This window comes from Stigmatopora argus, chromosome 14, assembly GCF_051989625.1.
Source record: "Stigmatopora argus isolate UIUO_Sarg chromosome 14, RoL_Sarg_1.0, whole genome shotgun sequence".
Lineage (NCBI taxonomy): Eukaryota > Metazoa > Chordata > Actinopteri > Syngnathiformes > Syngnathidae > Stigmatopora > Stigmatopora argus.
This window is the reverse complement of record NC_135400.1, coordinates 6,643,932-6,663,341: the sequence shown is the minus strand read 5'-3', so window position 1 is coordinate 6,663,341 and position 19,410 is coordinate 6,643,932. Positions and strand designations below refer to the sequence as shown.

The 19,410-nt window shown below is 40.6% G+C and overlaps 1 protein-coding gene across 1 annotated transcript; it reads right to left on the bottom strand.

Moving 5' to 3' along the window:
* Positions 1-6,293: 6,293 nt before the first annotated feature.
* LOC144088840 (xylosyltransferase 2-like) lies at positions 6,294-19,300 on the bottom strand. Its single transcript, XM_077619526.1, has 11 exons — positions 18,529-19,300; positions 15,518-16,028; positions 12,426-12,604; positions 11,551-11,753; positions 11,140-11,220; positions 10,631-10,847; positions 10,375-10,551; positions 9,486-9,730; positions 9,179-9,374; positions 8,691-9,024; positions 6,294-8,596 (listed from the first exon to the last, which is right to left on the bottom strand). Exons 1-11 carry the CDS (start codon positions 18,640-18,642, stop codon positions 8,274-8,276), a joined length of 2,580 nt encoding a protein of 859 aa, XP_077475652.1. The 5' UTR covers positions 18,643-19,300; the 3' UTR covers positions 6,294-8,273.
* Positions 19,301-19,410: the final 110 nt, after the last annotated feature.

Below are 19,410 nucleotides of genomic sequence, written 5' to 3'. Positions count from 1 at the left end.
CTGTTTTACAGAGGGAATTTAAAAATTATATTCGGAATTTCTATGCAGTATTTGTCTCCCCCTAGCGTTCGTGTTCAGAAGTTCAGGGTGTACCCATCCTCCTGCAACAGGCTACAGCACCCCTGCAAGCCTTGTGAGGGCAAGCTGTTTAGATGACGAATGGATTATAATATTTTTAAAAATCAACAATTATTTTATTTTATTTTTAGAGGCAAGAACCTTAATGCTTTAAAGAGCAAGTGATTATTTGGGGTTATTAAAAATGTAAAAGGCATTAGTTTCAGTGGATTACTTAGGTATTTTATCAATATTATATCTCATCTCGTCTAATTTTCTGAACCGTTTTATCCTCACTAGGGTCGCGGGGGGACTGGAGCCTATCCCAGCTGACTTCGGGTCAGAGGCAGGGGACACCCTGATTGGTAGCCAGCCGATCACAGGGCATGAGGAGCCAAAAAAACCATTCACGCTCACACTCATACCTAGGGGTAATTTAGTGTCCAATCAGCCTACCATGCATGTCTTTGGAATGTGGGAGGAAACTAGAGTACCTAGAGAAAACCCACAGACAACATGCAAACTCCACACAGGTGGACCGACCTGGATTTGAACTCAGGTCTCACACTGTGAGGCCAATATTATATATGAATATTTTATCTAAGTGGGTATCAAAATGAAAAATAGCAGAACAGTATGATTTATGATAAAATTATTTTTTTCAAAAATCAGCTAATGCCACTTTGAACTCTTCAAAGTATAATTAATGAGATATTCCACCAAATGTGATTCAGCATGAAGAGAAAACTTTCATCTTTAAATGTCAATGCTGACAAAAAGTTCTACAAGGGAAGGGGCAGCAAAAGGTTACAACATTAGCTACATATTTGCAATAAAACACAGCTCTCTGGTAGGTTTAAATTTAAAACAAAAAATTTCTTTATTTTTGAAATGTGTCATGACGTGATAATTAATCGTAATGCCTTGAGATGTGCTTGTGCGGTCGATTGGTCGCCGGTCTTTTGGTCGCCGTCTTTTGGTCGCGGTCTTTTGGTCGCCCAGACCGCAACAACGGGCGACCAAAAGACCGACGACCAAAAGATCGGCGACAAAACAAGGTAAAACAACACGGTCTACGCATCAATAAAAGCGATCGGCTGGCCACCGATACAGGGTGTCCCCCGCCCCTGGCCCAAAGTCAGCAAGGATAGGCTCCAGCACCCCCCGCGAGTGATAAAGTGGATAAAGCGGTTCAGAAAATGAATGAAAAAATATCTATGAATAAAACATCTTCATAAATGCCATTAGAATATGCACAAATCCGACTTAAATTTTACCTTATTTTACACATCTGCTGAACGTGTTACTTGAGATAGTCAAGTTTCCATTTATATGCAATATTTTCCATGATTTTGCTTTGATTTATTTAATAAGGGATAGCACATATTAATGAACATATTTATATTCATGTTAATGAACATATATATGTAAGATTGTAGCCGAGGGCTAATTTCCATGTATAGGCCATTGTGTAGGTTGAAGACAAACGATCACACATACTAGACACACACGCATGCACACGACCACACACACCGCAGATTTAGACCGCTCTCACCCGATTTCACCGCTGTTCTTCTATTTGCACAGTAAAGTAAAAAGGAATGTATTAAGAAATATTAAAATGTAATTAAAAAAAGATAGAAGGGCTGTAAAACACGAAAAGCATAAGAGTGGACAGAGCTACTGTCGCTGGCTACCGCGTGAACGGCGCCATCATGGGGAAAGGAGGAAAAAAAAAGTTTGGACTTTTTTAGGTGTGCGCCATACGATTGCTGCTGCTCGGAGAAGACGAGAGTAGTGCGCAATTGCGCACGCGCGCAGCTTAGAGGGAACATTGCCGGCGACCAATCAACCGTATACCGAGATGTGAGTGTAATTCTTTACATGACGACCATGCTTTATCTCAAAATCTTATGATTTATTTAAAATTCTCCTTTCCTATTGCAATCAATGTAAATGTAATGTATTTGCTACAGTTTCCCGAAATAACACATAAGAAATATTCAAATAAATAGCATCGTACTTATATATGTATATAAAAAACAACAACAGACAACTGTAACTATTTTACTCTCGTATCTCAAGGCACCAATGGATAACCAAACCACAACTCCTTCTAAATCAGGGGTAGGGAACCTATGGCTCGGGAGCCACATGTGGCTCTTTTGATGGGTGCATCTGGCTCTTTGCTAACCTGTGAGCTAAAATATGGAAATTGCTGGTGACAGAACTGATATATTACATCTAGAACTGCTTTAATCTTCTTCTTTTTTTGCTGTAGACTCTTCTGGAATCCATCCTCTCATTGATCAGCAACAGCATAAGATTCTTTTAAAAAATATTCATTTTTTTCCACTTTAAAAGTGGTGAAATTACTAAAAAAAATGAAAAGGCACTCGTTCACATGTATGTATTTTGACTTTTAAATTTGTAGTATGGCTCACAAGGAATAACATTGGAAAATATGAATTGTTTGTGGCTCTCTTCGTCAAAAAGATTCCCGACCCCTGTACTAAATATATGGTATTGTTAATGAATACCACATTGACACAATGCGAATACCAATCCATATATAGTATATATATTTTGATGTTGCATCATTTGATCCAGATGTGAGGAAAACATAAATAGGACTATTCATCACCATTTTTTACACTTCAATGCATGCAGCCACTGTAGCTGAAGCTCCATTTTGAGCACCTACAAGATAATCTAAATGGCAGACGAAATTTTCCACATTCTGTCCAACTCCACCACACTGCTCTATAAGAGCAGTGACATACTGTATGTAAAAGCAAATGCCACATCATCCATTACACTAAGCCATTCCACTTGTCTGCCCCTCCTCCCCCACGTCACAAAGCATAATATCATCCTTGTTCAAAATAGCAATGGAACCAACACCCAGAAGCAAACAGACTGCCTCCACAATATTCAATGTTAAAGCCCGGGTGACGGTCATGGAATCACAACAGGAGCATAATTATCCTTAATAACCAATGATCCGTCAGGAAAACTCCCGCAGGATGTTGAGAAATCTAATGAATGCAGTGAGAAGAGGAAGCTTCTTCCTACGACTGGCTCGTTCTCCACTCAAGCACTCCACTGTGAATTAGGAAAAAAAGAGGGGGAACTCAGACTTCTGTTATGTCATATCTTGAGTACAAACAGCCCGCCGTGATGCCATGTCCTTCTCATCTCTCAGATGAAGGCAGCAGCTTGTGTGAGTGTGAGAATCTTGCAAAACAAACTCTTGGTGAGTGGGTGCACGGCAGGAAGTGTACTCACTGTGGAATCGATGCCCACAGTAGGGCTGAATGAGCTTCATCTCGATGTACTCGACCCCCAAAAAGGTCTTACGCGCACCAGGATGGTCTGCAGAAACGTTATACCTAGAGTGGTACATCTACTTAAAAATGCGTCTACATACAAAACATTCAAATGACTGTTCAAATAAACAAAAGTACCAAGTTAAGAAATCCCCCAAATGCACATATATTTCTTGTATTCATTATTTTATTTTCAAATTGTCGCGCTAGCGTTGCGTTCTGCTTGACAATCTTCCTACACTCCGCTGGCTTCCCATTGGTTGTTTCCCAATAATAACTCCATGTTTATTTGTTTTTTATTTTTCGAGTGTGGTTAAAGCAACTTTGTTCTTTATTTAAAAGTAATGGTCCAAATGAAATGAAGAAGAGGGCCCTGTTATCCATCCATGAGTTGTATTGGAAGTTCTATTGAATGCTAAATTGTTTTGAATTTAGGCGGCGGCCCGATCGCCAAGTGGTTAACCCGTCGGCCACACAGTTCTGGGCTCGAGGGTTCGATCTCAGCTCGGTCTTCACTGTGTGGCATTTGCATGTTCTCCCGGGCTTGTGTTGGTTTTCTTCGGGTACTCTGGTTTCCTTCCATGTTCCAAAAACATGCAGCGCAGGCTGATTGATCACTCAAAATTGATCCTAGGTATGAGTTGCTTAGATGTGTTCATGTGCTTTGTCAGTTGCCTACCGTTAGCTTCGATCTTACACTTATGAACCTGTGTTACAACTTGGTCGGTTGTGGAACTTAGTTGGACCCAACTGATAGATCTGAAAATACAACTTCAGGAACAGGTTAAGAAAGAGTGAGATCAATTTAATAGGAAATAGGTTTATTACCAGACTGCAGGATGGGGAGAGAGCGCTAACAGCTGCGAACACACTCACAGTCTGTTGTCCTTGCAACTCTCTCTCCGAATGAACAGTGGGTCAGTCTTTATATAGGAAAACAGGGTAATATTTCTAAGACAGCGATGTAGGACAAAGTTTATGTAAACAAAACTTTAGGCTGATATGGTTAGACATTTGCAGGGCTAAGTTGTATGCAAACACGATATTTTTATAGCTCACATAAACTGCTGCAGCCTATCTTACATTGCGCGATGCGAACAAACAATTGCAAACCGAGTTTGCCACATCGCACAATACAAGCAAACAACTACAAACTGAGTTTGCCACATCGCACAATACAAGCAAACAACTACAAACTGAGTTTGCCACATCGCACAATACAAGCAAACAATTGCAAAGCCAGCTAGTTAGCCTATCTTACATTCCATGATCTTAACAAACAATTGTAAAGCATGTTTGGCCAGTCTATCTTACATTTTACAATCTTAACAAACAATTGTAAAAGCAGGCGCGACATGAAGAAACAATTATTAAGCCAACTGGCCAGTCTATCCCACACCAACTGCAGGGAAGCAGGCAATGGACAAGTGATTGGAGTGCTCTGACAAAACTTTTAATGAGAAATCAAATAACAAAACCAAAGCTGACATAGAAGGACATGGGAAAACGAGGCATTTGTAACATGAAAACTTTAGCATGATGCAAACACAGCAGACGATCCCACAAAGACTAACAAACACACAGGGTTTAATCAGACAGACAAGGATTGATGACAAAGTACACACACCTGATCACACGAAGGAAGGAAAACCATGAGGGACACAATAGGCGAAAAGCAAACAAACACACCAAAACCCCAACTAACCCTAACAGAAAATGGTTTTACACACATTTTAATACAACAATACAAAATTATCACAAATGTTTGTTTCTCACATCTTTCATACAAAATTGGGACACTTTGATCAATTTACAAAATAATCCAAGTTACAAAACATTCTGGAACCAATTACTTTTCTAATTAGAGGTACCACTGTATTCAAAATAATAACCATAATTTAAGCTTTCCCAATACAACCAAAACAGTAAATACTATTACAATACATTTCCATCTGGGTCCTATTCTTTAAGGAATGTGTAAGTGTAGTGAAGTGTTTGACTTCACATTACAGGATGCACATTGTCGCCATGGTAATGGTTTCATTTCACCCGAAGCTCATCAGCAACAGATGCTCATCAGCAACAGACCTCTTTTGCGGACATTGATCAGATTGATTGCCTTCAAAAACAATAATTAACTCCAGTAGTGGGGCGAAGATTTTGTACTTGACCTCAACAAGGGATTCACCCGTCTCAACCTTTTAAGACTGCCTTTATTGTTGTCATAGTTTTAGAAATCATACAGTGGAATGAAGACAATTTGGATCAGTTCAGAATCAATATTTATCAATAACAACATGCTTACTGATGTGTTTTGCTACTCAAACAAATTTTGCTGACCTCCCAAACCGAGAATGGAAATAGGCTGACGTTATTTTAGCCATAAGGGAAATTTCAAATGTAAAAACAGTATTTTGATTATGATTGAGTGTCGATCACATCACTATCTTAATTTAACAACTAAAATTAAACTTGTCGTGGTGTTTTTGACTTTACCCTAATACCCGCATAGACCTCATAATATCTTAGTTTTGACTTTTGCTGGCCGTTTGTGCTTTATTGTTAGTTTACTCGCCGACTAGGTCGAGCTACTTTTGTTGTATTTTGTCATACTTTTTAAAAAATTACATTCGAATTAACTAAAGTTCCTGCTTCACTGTTGACTACTCTGTGCAGAAACATGAATACATAATTATATATAGTGTTCTCTTAAAAAACATTGTGAGCGCCAACATCTGATGCAATAATACAGCCACACGTTACTTTCCCTGTCCATTTTTTTATTGATTCCTTCGTTTTATTTGGAGACCAAACACATTGTCGAGCCCACCCCAACACCTCCTTACCTTACCACAGCAGCAAGGGCAGAAAATTCATCCCCTTTATCACCACTTAGAAAACAAAAAATAAGTAGACCACATTTTAATGCTAGTTTAAAATCCCAAGACTTATGGACACTTGTTCTCAAACAGTATACAGTATAAAAATAACATCTGCAGTTCGCTTTCTAAACAGACATAGGGCTTCATTGAAGCAACTGTACTGTGCAAGATGTACAAAGTCACTTGAAAGGAAAAAAAACATTTAAAAATCACCATTTTTAAAAACATAAAATGCCTCACATTAAATGTGTTAATATTGCAAACTTAGATGCAGACTAGAACAGGCAGAAATTGCACATCCTGGATCTTTTCAGTAAACAAGTCATCTCAGCTGAGTAAAAGGCAGCTTAGATGTATGGAAATATTTCCCAAAAATACACAACATACAGTATCTGCCAATTTTGTTCATAGGACTTGGACTGGAAAGTAGACCCATGCTAAAAAAAATCCATATTCACTAATACACCAGAGGTATGATATGTAACAACAAATTTCCCCTTCCAAAAAGTACTTCAAAATGAGAACCAAGCAGCAGTGGTTACAGAAAGTTTGTTTTACCAGCATTTCTCTTTTGGCATCTAAAGCAAACACCTCTTGACATTTTGCAACTTTAAAATGAATGCATTGAAAAAAAAATGCTTCCCCTCATGCCTACTGTAATCACCTAAATTTTGCGTGAAAGTTTGTAACAGTGTAGGGCAACGGTTTTGCATGTCCATTATAAAATGCTTCAAAACAAGCACAAAAGGATCCGTAAATTTCATTCTGCCTTGACAAAACAAGTTCAAATTGCATCCTGACTCCAAAGTTGAGGTGATTTTTTTGTTTTGTATTCTAAACACCCATCTCCCGTTAAAACCATATGTAGCTGCTTTCACACAAAAAAAACTCTAAGCATCAGGCATTAATGCCATCCTGAAAACCAAGAAAAGTCTCTGGGCTTGCAGTCGTTATTGTGCAAATTTCCAGCATTGACCTCTCGCACCTCATTTCTTCTCAGAACATGGTGGCTCTTCAGTGCAAGAGTTCATGTTGTTCTTGCGACCTTCAGCTTTGAGCCAAACCTCCCACACACGTGGCCTTAAAAACTCTCGTTGCTGTTTCCAAGTGTCCAAAACAGGCCTGCTCCTTCCTTTACGTCTGTCTGCGTTGACTCCCACAATCTAGACCAGGGATAGGGAACCTAAGGCTCGGTAGCCATATTTGGCTCTTTTGATAGGTGCATACGGCCTTCCGCTAAATTGTGAGGTAAAATATGGGAACCGCTGTTGAGAGAGCTCAGTCCTACTACTTCTTGTTGGCAAGTGGTCGTGCGTTATCCTATTGTTAGGACATTTGTGTGCATCATTTTCGGAATATTTTGAAGGGAAGACAAAAAGCAAACAACCGTCGATAGGTTGCATATGAAAGTCAGGGTGGAGGCGGGGCAAATAGAGTCAACCCGGGAGAAGAAAGGTATCAGAATTAAAAACAAAATTAGAATTAAGTAAGGTTAGGTTAAACTTATTTTTGAGTGTCTCTGCATCGTAATCCAAGTTCATTTAAATTTGTTTATGTTATGTTACGAGCGCGTTGCCGTGCCAAAAGTTTGTCTCTCTGTCTCTCTCTCCCTCCCCTCCGCGAAATCCGTCTAATTTTAGTACTTTTAAACCACTAGTTATTGTTACTTTGTTAATAGATGGCGAATTAGGACAAATAAAAATGTTTTTCCAATCCAATATCCTGTTTTTGATGTTTTTTCAGAGGGTTGGAACAAATTAATTTGGTTTTAATTCATTTCTATGGGAAACGTTCATTTGAGTAACGAGTAAATCGACATACGAGCTTAGTTCCGGAATGCATTAAGCTCATATCTTGAGGTACCACTGTAGCACATATTTTAGTGTATTTTTCCTTTGAAATTCTGAGTATGGCTCTCAAGGAATAACATTTGAAAATATGAATCGTTTATGGCTCTCTCCGTCAAAAAGGTTCCCAACCCCTGATCTAGACCAACCCCCTGGGGTTACCTGATTCTCCCGTCACTTTTGACTGGGCCTAGTTCGGACTTGGGGTCCGGGGAAAGGGAGCTCCATGATGTTTTGGAGCAGGGCGGCAAGGCTGCGCAGGATGAGTTTTGGGTACTGCAATAACCGCCAATAACCCAGAAGTTTTCCATACAGTGATCAATCCACGCTTCAAGGGCCGGGCCCACCAATTGGGCATTTTGTTGAGCTTCCAGCATGGCGGGTTCCTGAGGTGGCAGCTGCAGGATGGGATTCAGGTGTTTGAGGCTCTTATCCATGTAAGCATTTTCTAATGGACCTGCATGCATCCAACTGTCCTCATCTGAAGGTTTGGATTCATATTTGTGGACAAAGAAGAGATCATTTTTTTAAATAATAATAAATATAAATACATATATTTAAAAAAAAAACCTTACCTTTGGAAAGTGGCGCCTTCTTTTTAAAGTTCAAAGGAAGAACAAGGAATTGCAATTCTGCCATCTGCTCCAACTCTTGGTATATACGTAACGACCAAATGCCAGGCCGGAGGGGTTGCTTCAGCGGTTGCTTCTGCATGCTAAATTCTGAATCCTGTGGCACTTTGATGTTATAAGCGGTCGCCACTACCAGGGCGGGATCAATCCACACCATCGTAACTGTCAAGTTGGGCCCATGACCCCAACTCTGCAGCGAGGATAGTTTGTCAAAAGGACCAATGATCCCACCAAAATTACGAAACAGTCTTTCTTTTGGGTCCCATTCTGTGCCAACCTGTGAGAGTAGAGAATATAATAAGATTTTACATGACGAATACATATTTTATTGTTTGCATTCAAGAGCACTCTCTCTGAATGGCTCGTTAAAAAAACATCTTTAATAGCTAATTAGCCGAGCAATCGCAAGGATTTCCTTAAAATGTACTTACCTCTACATTTCTCAGCCTTTCAAATTCCTGACGATGCCTTTCAAATTTCAACTTAACCTGGGGCATAAACCATATCTCTATTGACTCCTTTTCTTTTGAGCCCACGGTCTGAATCTCTTGTTGTATTAAGAACCCTTTAAACGTGTCATCATAGAAGTACATGTTCACTGCTGAAGGGTAGCCTTTCGGTTCAAAGCTGGATTAAAGGTGGAAAATGGCACGTGTAAATAGGCGGATATGAGCTGATCGGTAAAAAAAAAAATTGAGGTCTAATGTACGATTTTAATTAATGTAAAAGTATCTGCACCTGCAGGTTGGAGATGTCGCAAGACTTTTCAGACCCAAGCGAACCAAAGAAGTGTAAGCAGTGAGTGCCACGTCACTGAGCGAGTGCAAACCGTCCAACTGCTCATACGTGTTCTCCCAGTACGCCTTGATGGCAACAGTTCCTGGTGCGTACTGGCCATACAGGTGAGTGTCCAGGATCTCAATTGCTTCTTGGTTAACTGATGACTCAAACTTGCGTGCAAAGAATGTCGTTCGGTCCACTTTCTGCAAGGTTAAAAAAATACATGTAAAAGAACATGTTGGGGTTATTCTGGATAATATTATAGATGTATGCATTTTATTTACTTTTGTATAAGAGTGTCTTTAATTTGAGACTGGGGCAAACTCGAGGTCACCCTCCAGGACAGCTGGCTCCAGCTTGTTGACGCTCCAAGGACTGTTTACTGGGAGATACACCTCGCAACCCAGACACCCAGATTCAAGTTCGCAATGAAGATCTACAATGGACTCATAAATTGCTTTGACTGGGACGCCGGCAGTTTACCTTATAAAGAAATTATTATGCTTATACTGCATATTCTTACGCAGGTGTTTTGGTTTCGATCTAATATAAGCAGTTGTTTTTTTACCTTAATGGTGTTATTCGGTTATCTTATGCAATTGTTTTGAATCAGATTACATTAAATGTTTTGAGTATGTCGCGACTAAATGGAGAGAAGAGTATGCCGCTCGTCAGAATCCTCTTGAACGAAGGCGCGTTATGAGTGATTTCTCCTTGCAAGTTGTAACCAGTGTATGTTTAAAGATGTCTTCCATGTTAATTAAATTGTATTAATAATTAATCCATCAGAACAATAAAAAAAAAAGAATGTGCAACAAAGGCAGCGGCTTTACGGCAATTCAATTACCCAGATACGATTGAGGTCGTGAGGTTTCAAGTCGTTAGGAGAGCAGCCACACCAATCCACAATGTGCCTGTACTGGCACTTACAGCCTAGTTTGCGAACCCAGTTGGTCATACGAAGATTGTTGTCGACTAAGCTGTGACACAAGTGACTGTTCAAAAGTGCGGTGTGGAAGAAAGACTGAGAACAGGACAGAAAGACAAACTTAGTAAAATAACAGTATTTTGACCTGAGTGTTTGAACTTTAAAACCCTCTCACCTCAGCAGGCATCAAAGTATAGGAGTAGAACAGCTTCAGTCCAGTCAACATGTCATCTTGAGAGTTGACGACATAATCCACAAATTGGCGGTTGAGTACAAACCAATCGGAGCCGCCAGAGATTTCCAGGCCTTCTGGAATGCTGCGCACTCCAACCTTCCACATGTGGTTGTCACACTCGTAGAAGACACGATCAATCCCCTGCTGATTGATAAACCTTCAACACAAAACAAGCAGCAATGTTTGATTCACAAAAGGTAGTGGTCTTTTTAAAATAAATTTCAAAAGATTTCATTTGAAAATGCCTTTGGGGAAAAACTTTCCTTTGTTCATTAATTGGTTCTTTAAGTAATAATTATTCAGAATGCACATGTCACTCATGAATTCACTTATTTTACAGAGCCGGAGGATTGGTTTTTGATTCAACATGCCAAATAAGGTATGGTCTTTTCTTTTCAATTTGTGAATTCAACTCATAAGCTTTCAGATTTCATAGAAAGAATCCTCACTGGCTAGTCTCTAGGCCATTGAGCTTAAGGAAGTTCTTGTCTCTGTCCTGTCCTAAGAAGTCAACGAGCTCACCAATTGTCCTGGGGTGAAAGCAAAAAAAGGAAAAGTATTACGTATGAGAATGAAGAACTCACAAAATGGGATTCTTTTAAACGTGCAAGTAATAAAAGTTGTCTGGCATAGAAAATTTCAGCCTTGAATGCCAAACCCAAAACAATTTAACTATGTTTTTGGACCAATTTTATATTTCAAAAGTTAAATACAATCTCAACATGTAACACTCAAATCATTAGGGTGCAAGAAAACATCTCATAAATGCAAAAATATTTTATGGAGACTTTCGGAAAATAACGGATTACATCGGAGAGCTAAATTGCTCTAAATTGATTTGATTGAATTAGCTAACTAACCTGGTGGGAAAGTCTGTGCCACTGAGATTAATGAAAAAATCCCATTTCAAATCCGGCATGGCGAGTAGGTCCTCCATGCAGCGGAGGTACGCCTTTAGCAGGGTGATACTGGCCCACATGGTCACCATTCTCCAGGGTGTCACACGCACATTTGGGTACTGCTGGGCTATTTTACAGACCTCCCGATACAAGTAGTTTGACCTCTAGAAGGGTCAAGAACACCACATCAAATCATAACATGAAAGTTGTGTTTTTGTGATGAGCACACTTAGATGTCTCACTGACACATTTCATTTTGGCTAAATTCAGACCATAGGTCTTAATCCACAATCCATTGTTTTGTAATATCCCATCCTTTTGTTTGACTGTTCAGAATTTCTTTTTCCTTTGAACCTGTTCAAATATTATACGTACTAGCGCTTAGCTTGCAGTCCATCACGCCCAAAAAAAGCAAATTGATGTACATGTGCTAAGGCAGGTTGACAAATGACAGTAGCCTACACATGCTGTCTTTACATTATTAGAAACTAACCATACTTCGAAAAAGAGAAAAAAGACTCAAATGATCCTTATAATTCTCCTTTTTCTTTATCTAATCTAATCAAATTGAAACATGTTGTGCCTTTGGAATTCCAACAACAGATGATGGTGCCGTTCACTAAATCCATCTGCTAAGAATAACGTCTCTTTATTCTATTCCCATCAACCTTCCTGTCAGACGTGGAGGGTAAATGCAACCTACATAATGTCAGTGGGAAGGTAAACACATTTTTTAGTCAAGGCGACGTCAAGCAATACTGTAAAACTAGAGCGGGGAAATCATTTTCTATTTTGTACTATGTTTCTTAAGACACTAAAGACTTCAGTCCTCTTACCTGGTCTACATGGATGTAGTAGAAGTGATCAGAGTGGTATATAGCTTTAAAAGTACGCTTGATCTGTCGTACAGCGCGGCCATGAATCATCAAGACAAAAGCCAGCCGGACAGGTGTCTCTTCGTCGGACAGGCTGTTGTCCAGCTCAACGTCAAAAGCCTGAACAGGACTTGATGTATCTATTTAGGAAGGACATAAAAAAAAGTGGCAAGTGACTTTGAGCTATAATAATGAAAGAAAACAACAACTATGAAAAACATATTGGTTATGTCTTCACATCAGATTTTATTCAAATTCATTGTGTTCAAAGAGTCAGGATTGGCTGCCATTTTACAATGATGCTAATAATGGTTTTGTATTTTTTTTTTTGCAGTGAGGGCGTATGCAAAAATAAAAACATTGCAATCAACCAACCAAACATGGTTTGGTACTTCCTACAGCCACTAAGGTCGAAGGTCAACTGGAGCCAAACCAAGGTAACTATAGGTAATAAGGTATAATCTAAACTATAGCACACTTAATCTTTTGGTACTCCACTGACCCTCACCAGTTTGCTTATAGAGCAAACAGGTCCACTGAGGATGCTATTGCCATTGCTCTACATTCAGCACTGAGCCACCTGGAACACCATGGGAACTACGTGAGGATGCTCTTCATTGACTATAGCTCAGCCTTCAACACCATAAAACCAGACATTCTGACTGACAAACTCTCCCACCTTGGACTATTTTCTTCAATCTGCTGCTGGATAAAGAACTTCTCTACCAACCGACCACAAACTGTTAGACTTGGTCCCCACCTCTCTTCCTCCATTACACTGAGCACTGGCTCCCCTCAAGGCTGTGTACTGAGTCCTCTTATGTACTCCCTGTACACATACGACTGTACACCCACCCACCAGTCTAACGCCATCATCAAATTCGCTGACGACACCACTGTGGTCGGACTCATCTCAGGTGGGGATGAGTCGGCCTACAGAGATGAGGTCAACAAACTGTCTTCGTGGTGCTCGGTGAACAATCTCACACTGAACACCACGAAAACTAATGAAATAATCCTGGACTTTCGCAAACACGGCACAGATCTGGCCCCACTCCTCATAAATGGAGTATGTGTAGACAGGGTCCAGTACTTTAAATTCCTGGGGGTCCACGTCACGGATAAGCTCTCATGGTCTACAAACATCATGGCAGTAGTGAAGAAGACTCAGAAACGACTCAATTTCCTCAGGGTACTTAGGAGGAACAACTTGGACACCAAGCTTCTGATAACCTTCTATAGAACCTCTGTAGAGAGCATCCTGGTGTACTGCATCACAGTGTGGTACGCTGGAAGCATGGCGGCAGACAAAAAGGCCATGCAGAAAGTGATTAACACTGCCCAGAGGATTCTCGGCTGCTCTCTGCCCTCACTGGAAGACATTGCCAGCCCTCGTTACCTTAGCAGAGCCAGGAACATCATAGGGGACCCATACCACCCTGGTCACAATCTGTTCCAGCTGCTGCCCTCTGGCAGACGCTATAGGTCCCACAAAGTACGGACAAATAGGCTTAAGGACAGTTTTTCCCCCACATCCATCAGAACTCTAAATTTGCGGTAACACAACACACATTCCCTTCTGAGGTAATATGAAAAGATGTTTGGGTGGTGATCTGCCTCCTACTAGCTGACTGAAGGTAAGTGAAAGACAGTGAGAGGTAAGTGACCTGTATCCATAACAGCAGAATGCCAAATTACAAGTCCGTAACTATCACTTATTTAGGTCTTTTGCCGAGTAAACGCACCTTATGGAGAAGCACTACCAATTTCGTCATACGCAGTTTCTGGGTGTGATGACAAGTAGGCTTTTGTTGTTGATGATGACGACGGGGCCTATGTCCGATTATTATTATTATATTCCAGAAACCTTTTAAGCATTTCCAATATTTTCAGTCAAGTACAAATTTAGAGAGCTACATTCTACTGTTTAAAGACAGTATAAACTGTGATTTGTTTGTTCATTCAAAATAAAAACTAACAGTGTGAGTGACAGGGAATAGTGTGTATCAAAAGATAAATAATATAGGCACAAAAGATTTTTTTTAATCAACTTAGAAATGTGTTTTACGCATTTGATAGCAGGGAAAGGATTAGAATTTTTGGACTCTTTGCAAGTGAGTCTGGAACGGGAATCCCCTGCATTACAAGTTTACAGCATACTCTTCACTAAATTAAATGCTTGAGTGCCAATGCCCTCACTGGACACAGACAAGGACTTAGGAAACATCCATCATTTTTTCGTAAACACATTAGTAACTGCCCATTGTGTTCCACCAACACTATTTTTTGTCTCTTGATACTGACTCCTAGCTGCGTGATGGCGACCAAGACCATGTGTTTGTGTGTGTGTGTGTGTGTGTGTGTGTCTGGAGTATGGAATGTATTCTTATGCTTTTTTTTAGTCAATTGGTTTATTTAGTGTAGTCACTAGAATAGAATTTTGCATAGCTTAGTGGAAATTTCCGTCAGTGACGCCTATGAGTTAGGGGCGCGTCATCTACAATGACACGCCCATTACCTTGTTCACATTTTCCCGCCTAAAGTTTGTATCTATGTCACATGACCTTTGTCAATAAAGCTGGCTGATCTGTAAGGGGCAGGCGGGGATTCAAACTGGTCAGGCTGGAGTATAGACACATCTCCTGGCGCTGGCTACTCTGACTCCCTCCTTCAGCTGAAGCTAGATAAAACTCATCACGCCTGACTGTGTGCTTCCTCTAATTCGAAGTTATTGAATGTATATGGATTAGATCCGACAGTGTGTTTGAATGTTTTGAAATGTAAAAATTCGATTATTCTTTTTTTCCCCCAGTCAATAATAAACTTCACTCTCACTTAACACACTGGCTGCCATTGACGGCGCTAGACAGCCAATCCATTTCGAAGTGGGAAAACTAGCAGCGATAACACATCCGAATTAAACCAACATTTTAGTGCCGTATCGATACCGATACAAGTGCAACACTCGTAACAAATACGTTAAAATGGTGCTTGCAAGCTTTCTCCCATCCCAAATCACCCAGATATGAGTGCAAAGTGTAAAGGCTTCTCACTGATCTGAGGGCAGAACCGTGGCAAGGCATGTGGCATGAGCACTCCAGCTTCATGCAGGCACACAATGTCGGCGATATCCTGTTTACACTGCTGTGTGGTCGCACGTCGTAGAGCCGACAGGGCATCCTGGCTTTTGATATTACATTTGGCCTCAAAATCAGTGCTGGAGGCCTGCTGAGCCCCGTCCACGTTGCCTGGCTCGCCTGGAAATGCGGCGGCACCGACTTTGATATCATTCAAGTTACTCGATGGGTCATGAGGTGCCACTCCATCCAAGCCTTTTCCCATTTGTCCCTGCTCGAGGGGATTCTTCTGCATGATGCCTGGCTTTCCCTGTAGTTGGCTGGTCCCCAGTCTCGGTGGTCTGGCTGCTGTGTACCCGTTCCTTATCAGCCTGCTGCTCCATAAGCCCTTGTAACTCTTAGGCCACTGGTTGTGTCTCTCGAAAATGGTGGCACCCTTCAGGGGGTCCTGGTTGTTGTCAGGCAGTTTAGATCTTCTAGTTTTTTTCTATGGTGAGAAACAGATTGACTTAAACTCAGTCAAGTGAAATATACAAAATGTACATTTATTCCCTAAAACACAGAGGCGTATTGATCACAGATTTTGATGAGGCTGATAAACCTAACAAGTCAGCAGAAGACATCACCACAAAGAATAATACAGAAATAGCTAATTTATCGTGGTTAATACATTCCAATGGGTGATTAATTGCGATGGAGGGAGTTTTGTTATGGTGTCTATTTAATATGATTTGGGCTTTCAAAACCAACTCTCTACCATTAGTTAACTCACCCATTACAATACTGTTCACTGTAGCTTGTATCTCAAGGTATTACTGTATGTGGTGGTGGTGTGCTCGGAGAGGAGGAAGCACAGCAAATAAATGGGCTGAGATATTTGACTGCTGATGTGTCATGGCCTGAAGGACCTTGCCTGTCACAGATGCTGGGACTGCTGCCCAAAGATGATGGAAGTAGGCAAGAGACCATAGTTATGTGGTTGTGAAATGGGCGAGGAAATTAATACACTAGTCTCCCAGTAAACTATCCGCCAACAAACACAAGATGGCCACATACACATAGAATATAGAAACACAAAAGAGTATTCTCAACTGATAACAAAAGAAATTGTTACTTGAAGAGTCTACCAAGACTAAGATAAAGACCATGAGTGAAAATGTAATTATTTGAGAACACTGTAATTGCCTTTGACGCTCTCTATACAAGCCTGAAAGGCGTACTAGAATTTGCCTTCTAACACCAGTAAATGTGAGATACTTCCTATTTTGCCGAGGAAATGTTCTCAAACCAAAGACAACATTCACTTATAATAAAAACTTGATCAATCAACTTCATTTTCATGATAAACCAAGTAATTCTAGCAGCTGGTGGTGCAAGTGGTTAGCGCGTCGGCCTCACAGCTCTGGGGTCCTGGGTTCAAGTCCGGGTCGGTGCACCTGTGTGGAGTTTGCATGTTCTACCCAAGCCTGTGTGGGTTTACTCTGGGTACTCTGGTTTCCTCCCACATTCCAAAGACATGCATGGTAGGCTAGTTGGACACTCTAAATTGCCCCTATGCATGAGTGTGTGTGTGCATGGTGGTCCGTCTCCTTGTGCCCTGCAATCGGCTGGCCACCGATTCAGGGTGTCCCCCACCTCTGGCCCGGAGACAGCTGGGATTTGCTCCAGCACCCACCGCGTCTCTAGTGAGGATAAAGTGGTTCAGAAAATGAGATGAGACCAAGTAATTCGGCAAGGTGGGCGCGAAACGCACTTTAAAGAGATTTTGACCACCACAACTGCGATTGAGCATTAAAACATTTTCATCAAGGCTAACAACTACAAAAAATCCCATGTAGACAAAATATAATAATCCAATAAATTGAGCATCTGCATTTCTGAGAGATATTTCATCGCCACCCAAACTCCCTGCTTGGTATCAGTTACAAGTGACAATTTGATTATTAAACAAATACATTTGTGATGGCCTTTCTTGTGATTAAATTTAGAGATTCCTCCAAACAATCCAGCTTTACATCGGAAGGTTCAAATCATTGAACTCATTCACCTCAAACATTTTTCAGCCTTGACAGCCAACGTTGGAATGTATAGGATAAAGCCAAACAAGTTAGACTTGGTTTAATTTGAGGTTTCAAGTAACATTTAATTGTCTAAAAGTCAGAGAACGTTGCACCGGTAATGTGGCTTTCCCTGCTTCTATCAGTCAAAGATAATAACCTGACTCACTGGTACTACCACATTGATTTAGTTAGTTAGTTTAGTTCATGACTACATTGTACATTGTTACACACATCTTTTTGTGCGTAGGTGTGCAGCAGAAATACTGTAAACCATGCGTGATTTTAACTTCTTTGGGGATAATAATTAGAATAGAGTCATTGGTTCATTTTATATGACAAGAAACATCATAGACTGGTCGCCAGCCAATTGCCGAGCACATAAAAACAAACACGTACACCTACTGAAAAATCAAATGTACTTGTTTTTCCCAACATTTCCCGAGCCCAGAAATATTTTAACATCCCAAAAATGTCAATCCGCCAAACTGTAACGCATAAACCACATACGTACAAACTCGCCCACACAAATATCAATGGGGAAAAAAATGATTTACAGAAACTAATCACTGCTACGGGTGGTTAACAGTTGCGCCACTTTGATCGCATTTAAAAACAATGTATTGCGTGTTTTGAAATAGTCAAAGTAACTATCTTGATGGTGTTTTATGATGGTTGAGGATGATTGAATTTTGGACTCAGAAGAGTATGATTTGCCCTCTTAAACTACATAGAGGGATTGTTAAATGTAAGCAATATGTTTAGTTTGTTGTCGTCAATTTAAGTACTAAGTTTGTAACTAGTGCCAGATTAGGATGGTATAATGAGCGAGGCTTCTTCTCAGCTAACATCAGCTAGCTACCCTCGGCGGTGAAAACATACCAAACGGGATCCGTCTCACTCTATGCGAAATAGCGGACTGCTGCTTACCGCCCTCTCGCTGTCTTCCAGACTTTTCAGGCTCCACACGGCCAGAGCTTGAACGAGGAGGATCATTAAAGCGACTGCAATCGCTAGTTTCCGCACTCTCGCGGTGGCCACCATCTTTTCTTCGACTCTGACCGGACTAACTTGAAATAGCGCGAGGATGGCGCATTAGGAGTGAGAACCAGTTCTTTCTTTCTTTCTTTTTTAGCCATGGCTTTTCATTTGGAAGTTGCTCCTCCTCAACGTCCATCCTCCTCCTCTTTTTCTGCACAAGCACGTTTATAAATAACACTTCATAATTCTTCAGAAAACCAGCTTCCCTGTCCTAACGACATGTACTACAAAAGTAGGCTACAGGTGTAAAAAATAAATTATATACATATATGTGATAGCTTTGCACTTTTATATAACTGTTAAGATATCCATAACAGCACCAGACGACGGAGCCAACTTTCACACGTGACAGAATACAGCAGCTAAAGCAGTAGCGCAAACACTTACTGGACAGCATAAACAACAACAAAACTGAGTCGATCTCAAAAACAGTATTAATTGATATGCAAAACATTGCACCACAGAAAGAAAAGAGTCATGGATACATGAAGACACAGAACAGTCTGCAGACGGCCTAGTCACAACTAAAGGCCTACTGTGCCTACCAAAGAATTTATTCCAAAATTGACCCATGGAAGCAGCCATGCCTCAACAGGGGGGATGATGGACATGGTACAGCGTGTGGTCCATGTCCCAGAGGTCTAAATACCTACTTTACAATTTTTTGTAGGAACTGTTTAATTTGTTACAGACAATGTGCAAGGTAACCTCAGGCCCAAACCAGGGCAACGTCCAAAAGGTACCTACCCATTATAAATTAAACACATGGAT

Coding starts and splice junctions, on each gene's coding strand:
- LOC144088840 (XM_077619526.1), bottom strand. CDS start 18,642: ATGGTGGCCACCGCGAGAGTGCGGAAACTAGCGATTGCAGTCGCTTTA. Junction 11,221..11,550: donor GGCACAGACTTTCCCACCAG/GTTAGTTAGCTA, acceptor CTTTCACCCCAG/GACAATTGGTGAGCTCGTTG. Junction 8,597..8,690: donor GAAGGCGCCACTTTCCAAAG/GTAAGGTTTTTT, acceptor CCAAACCTTCAG/ATGAGGACAGTTGGATGCAT.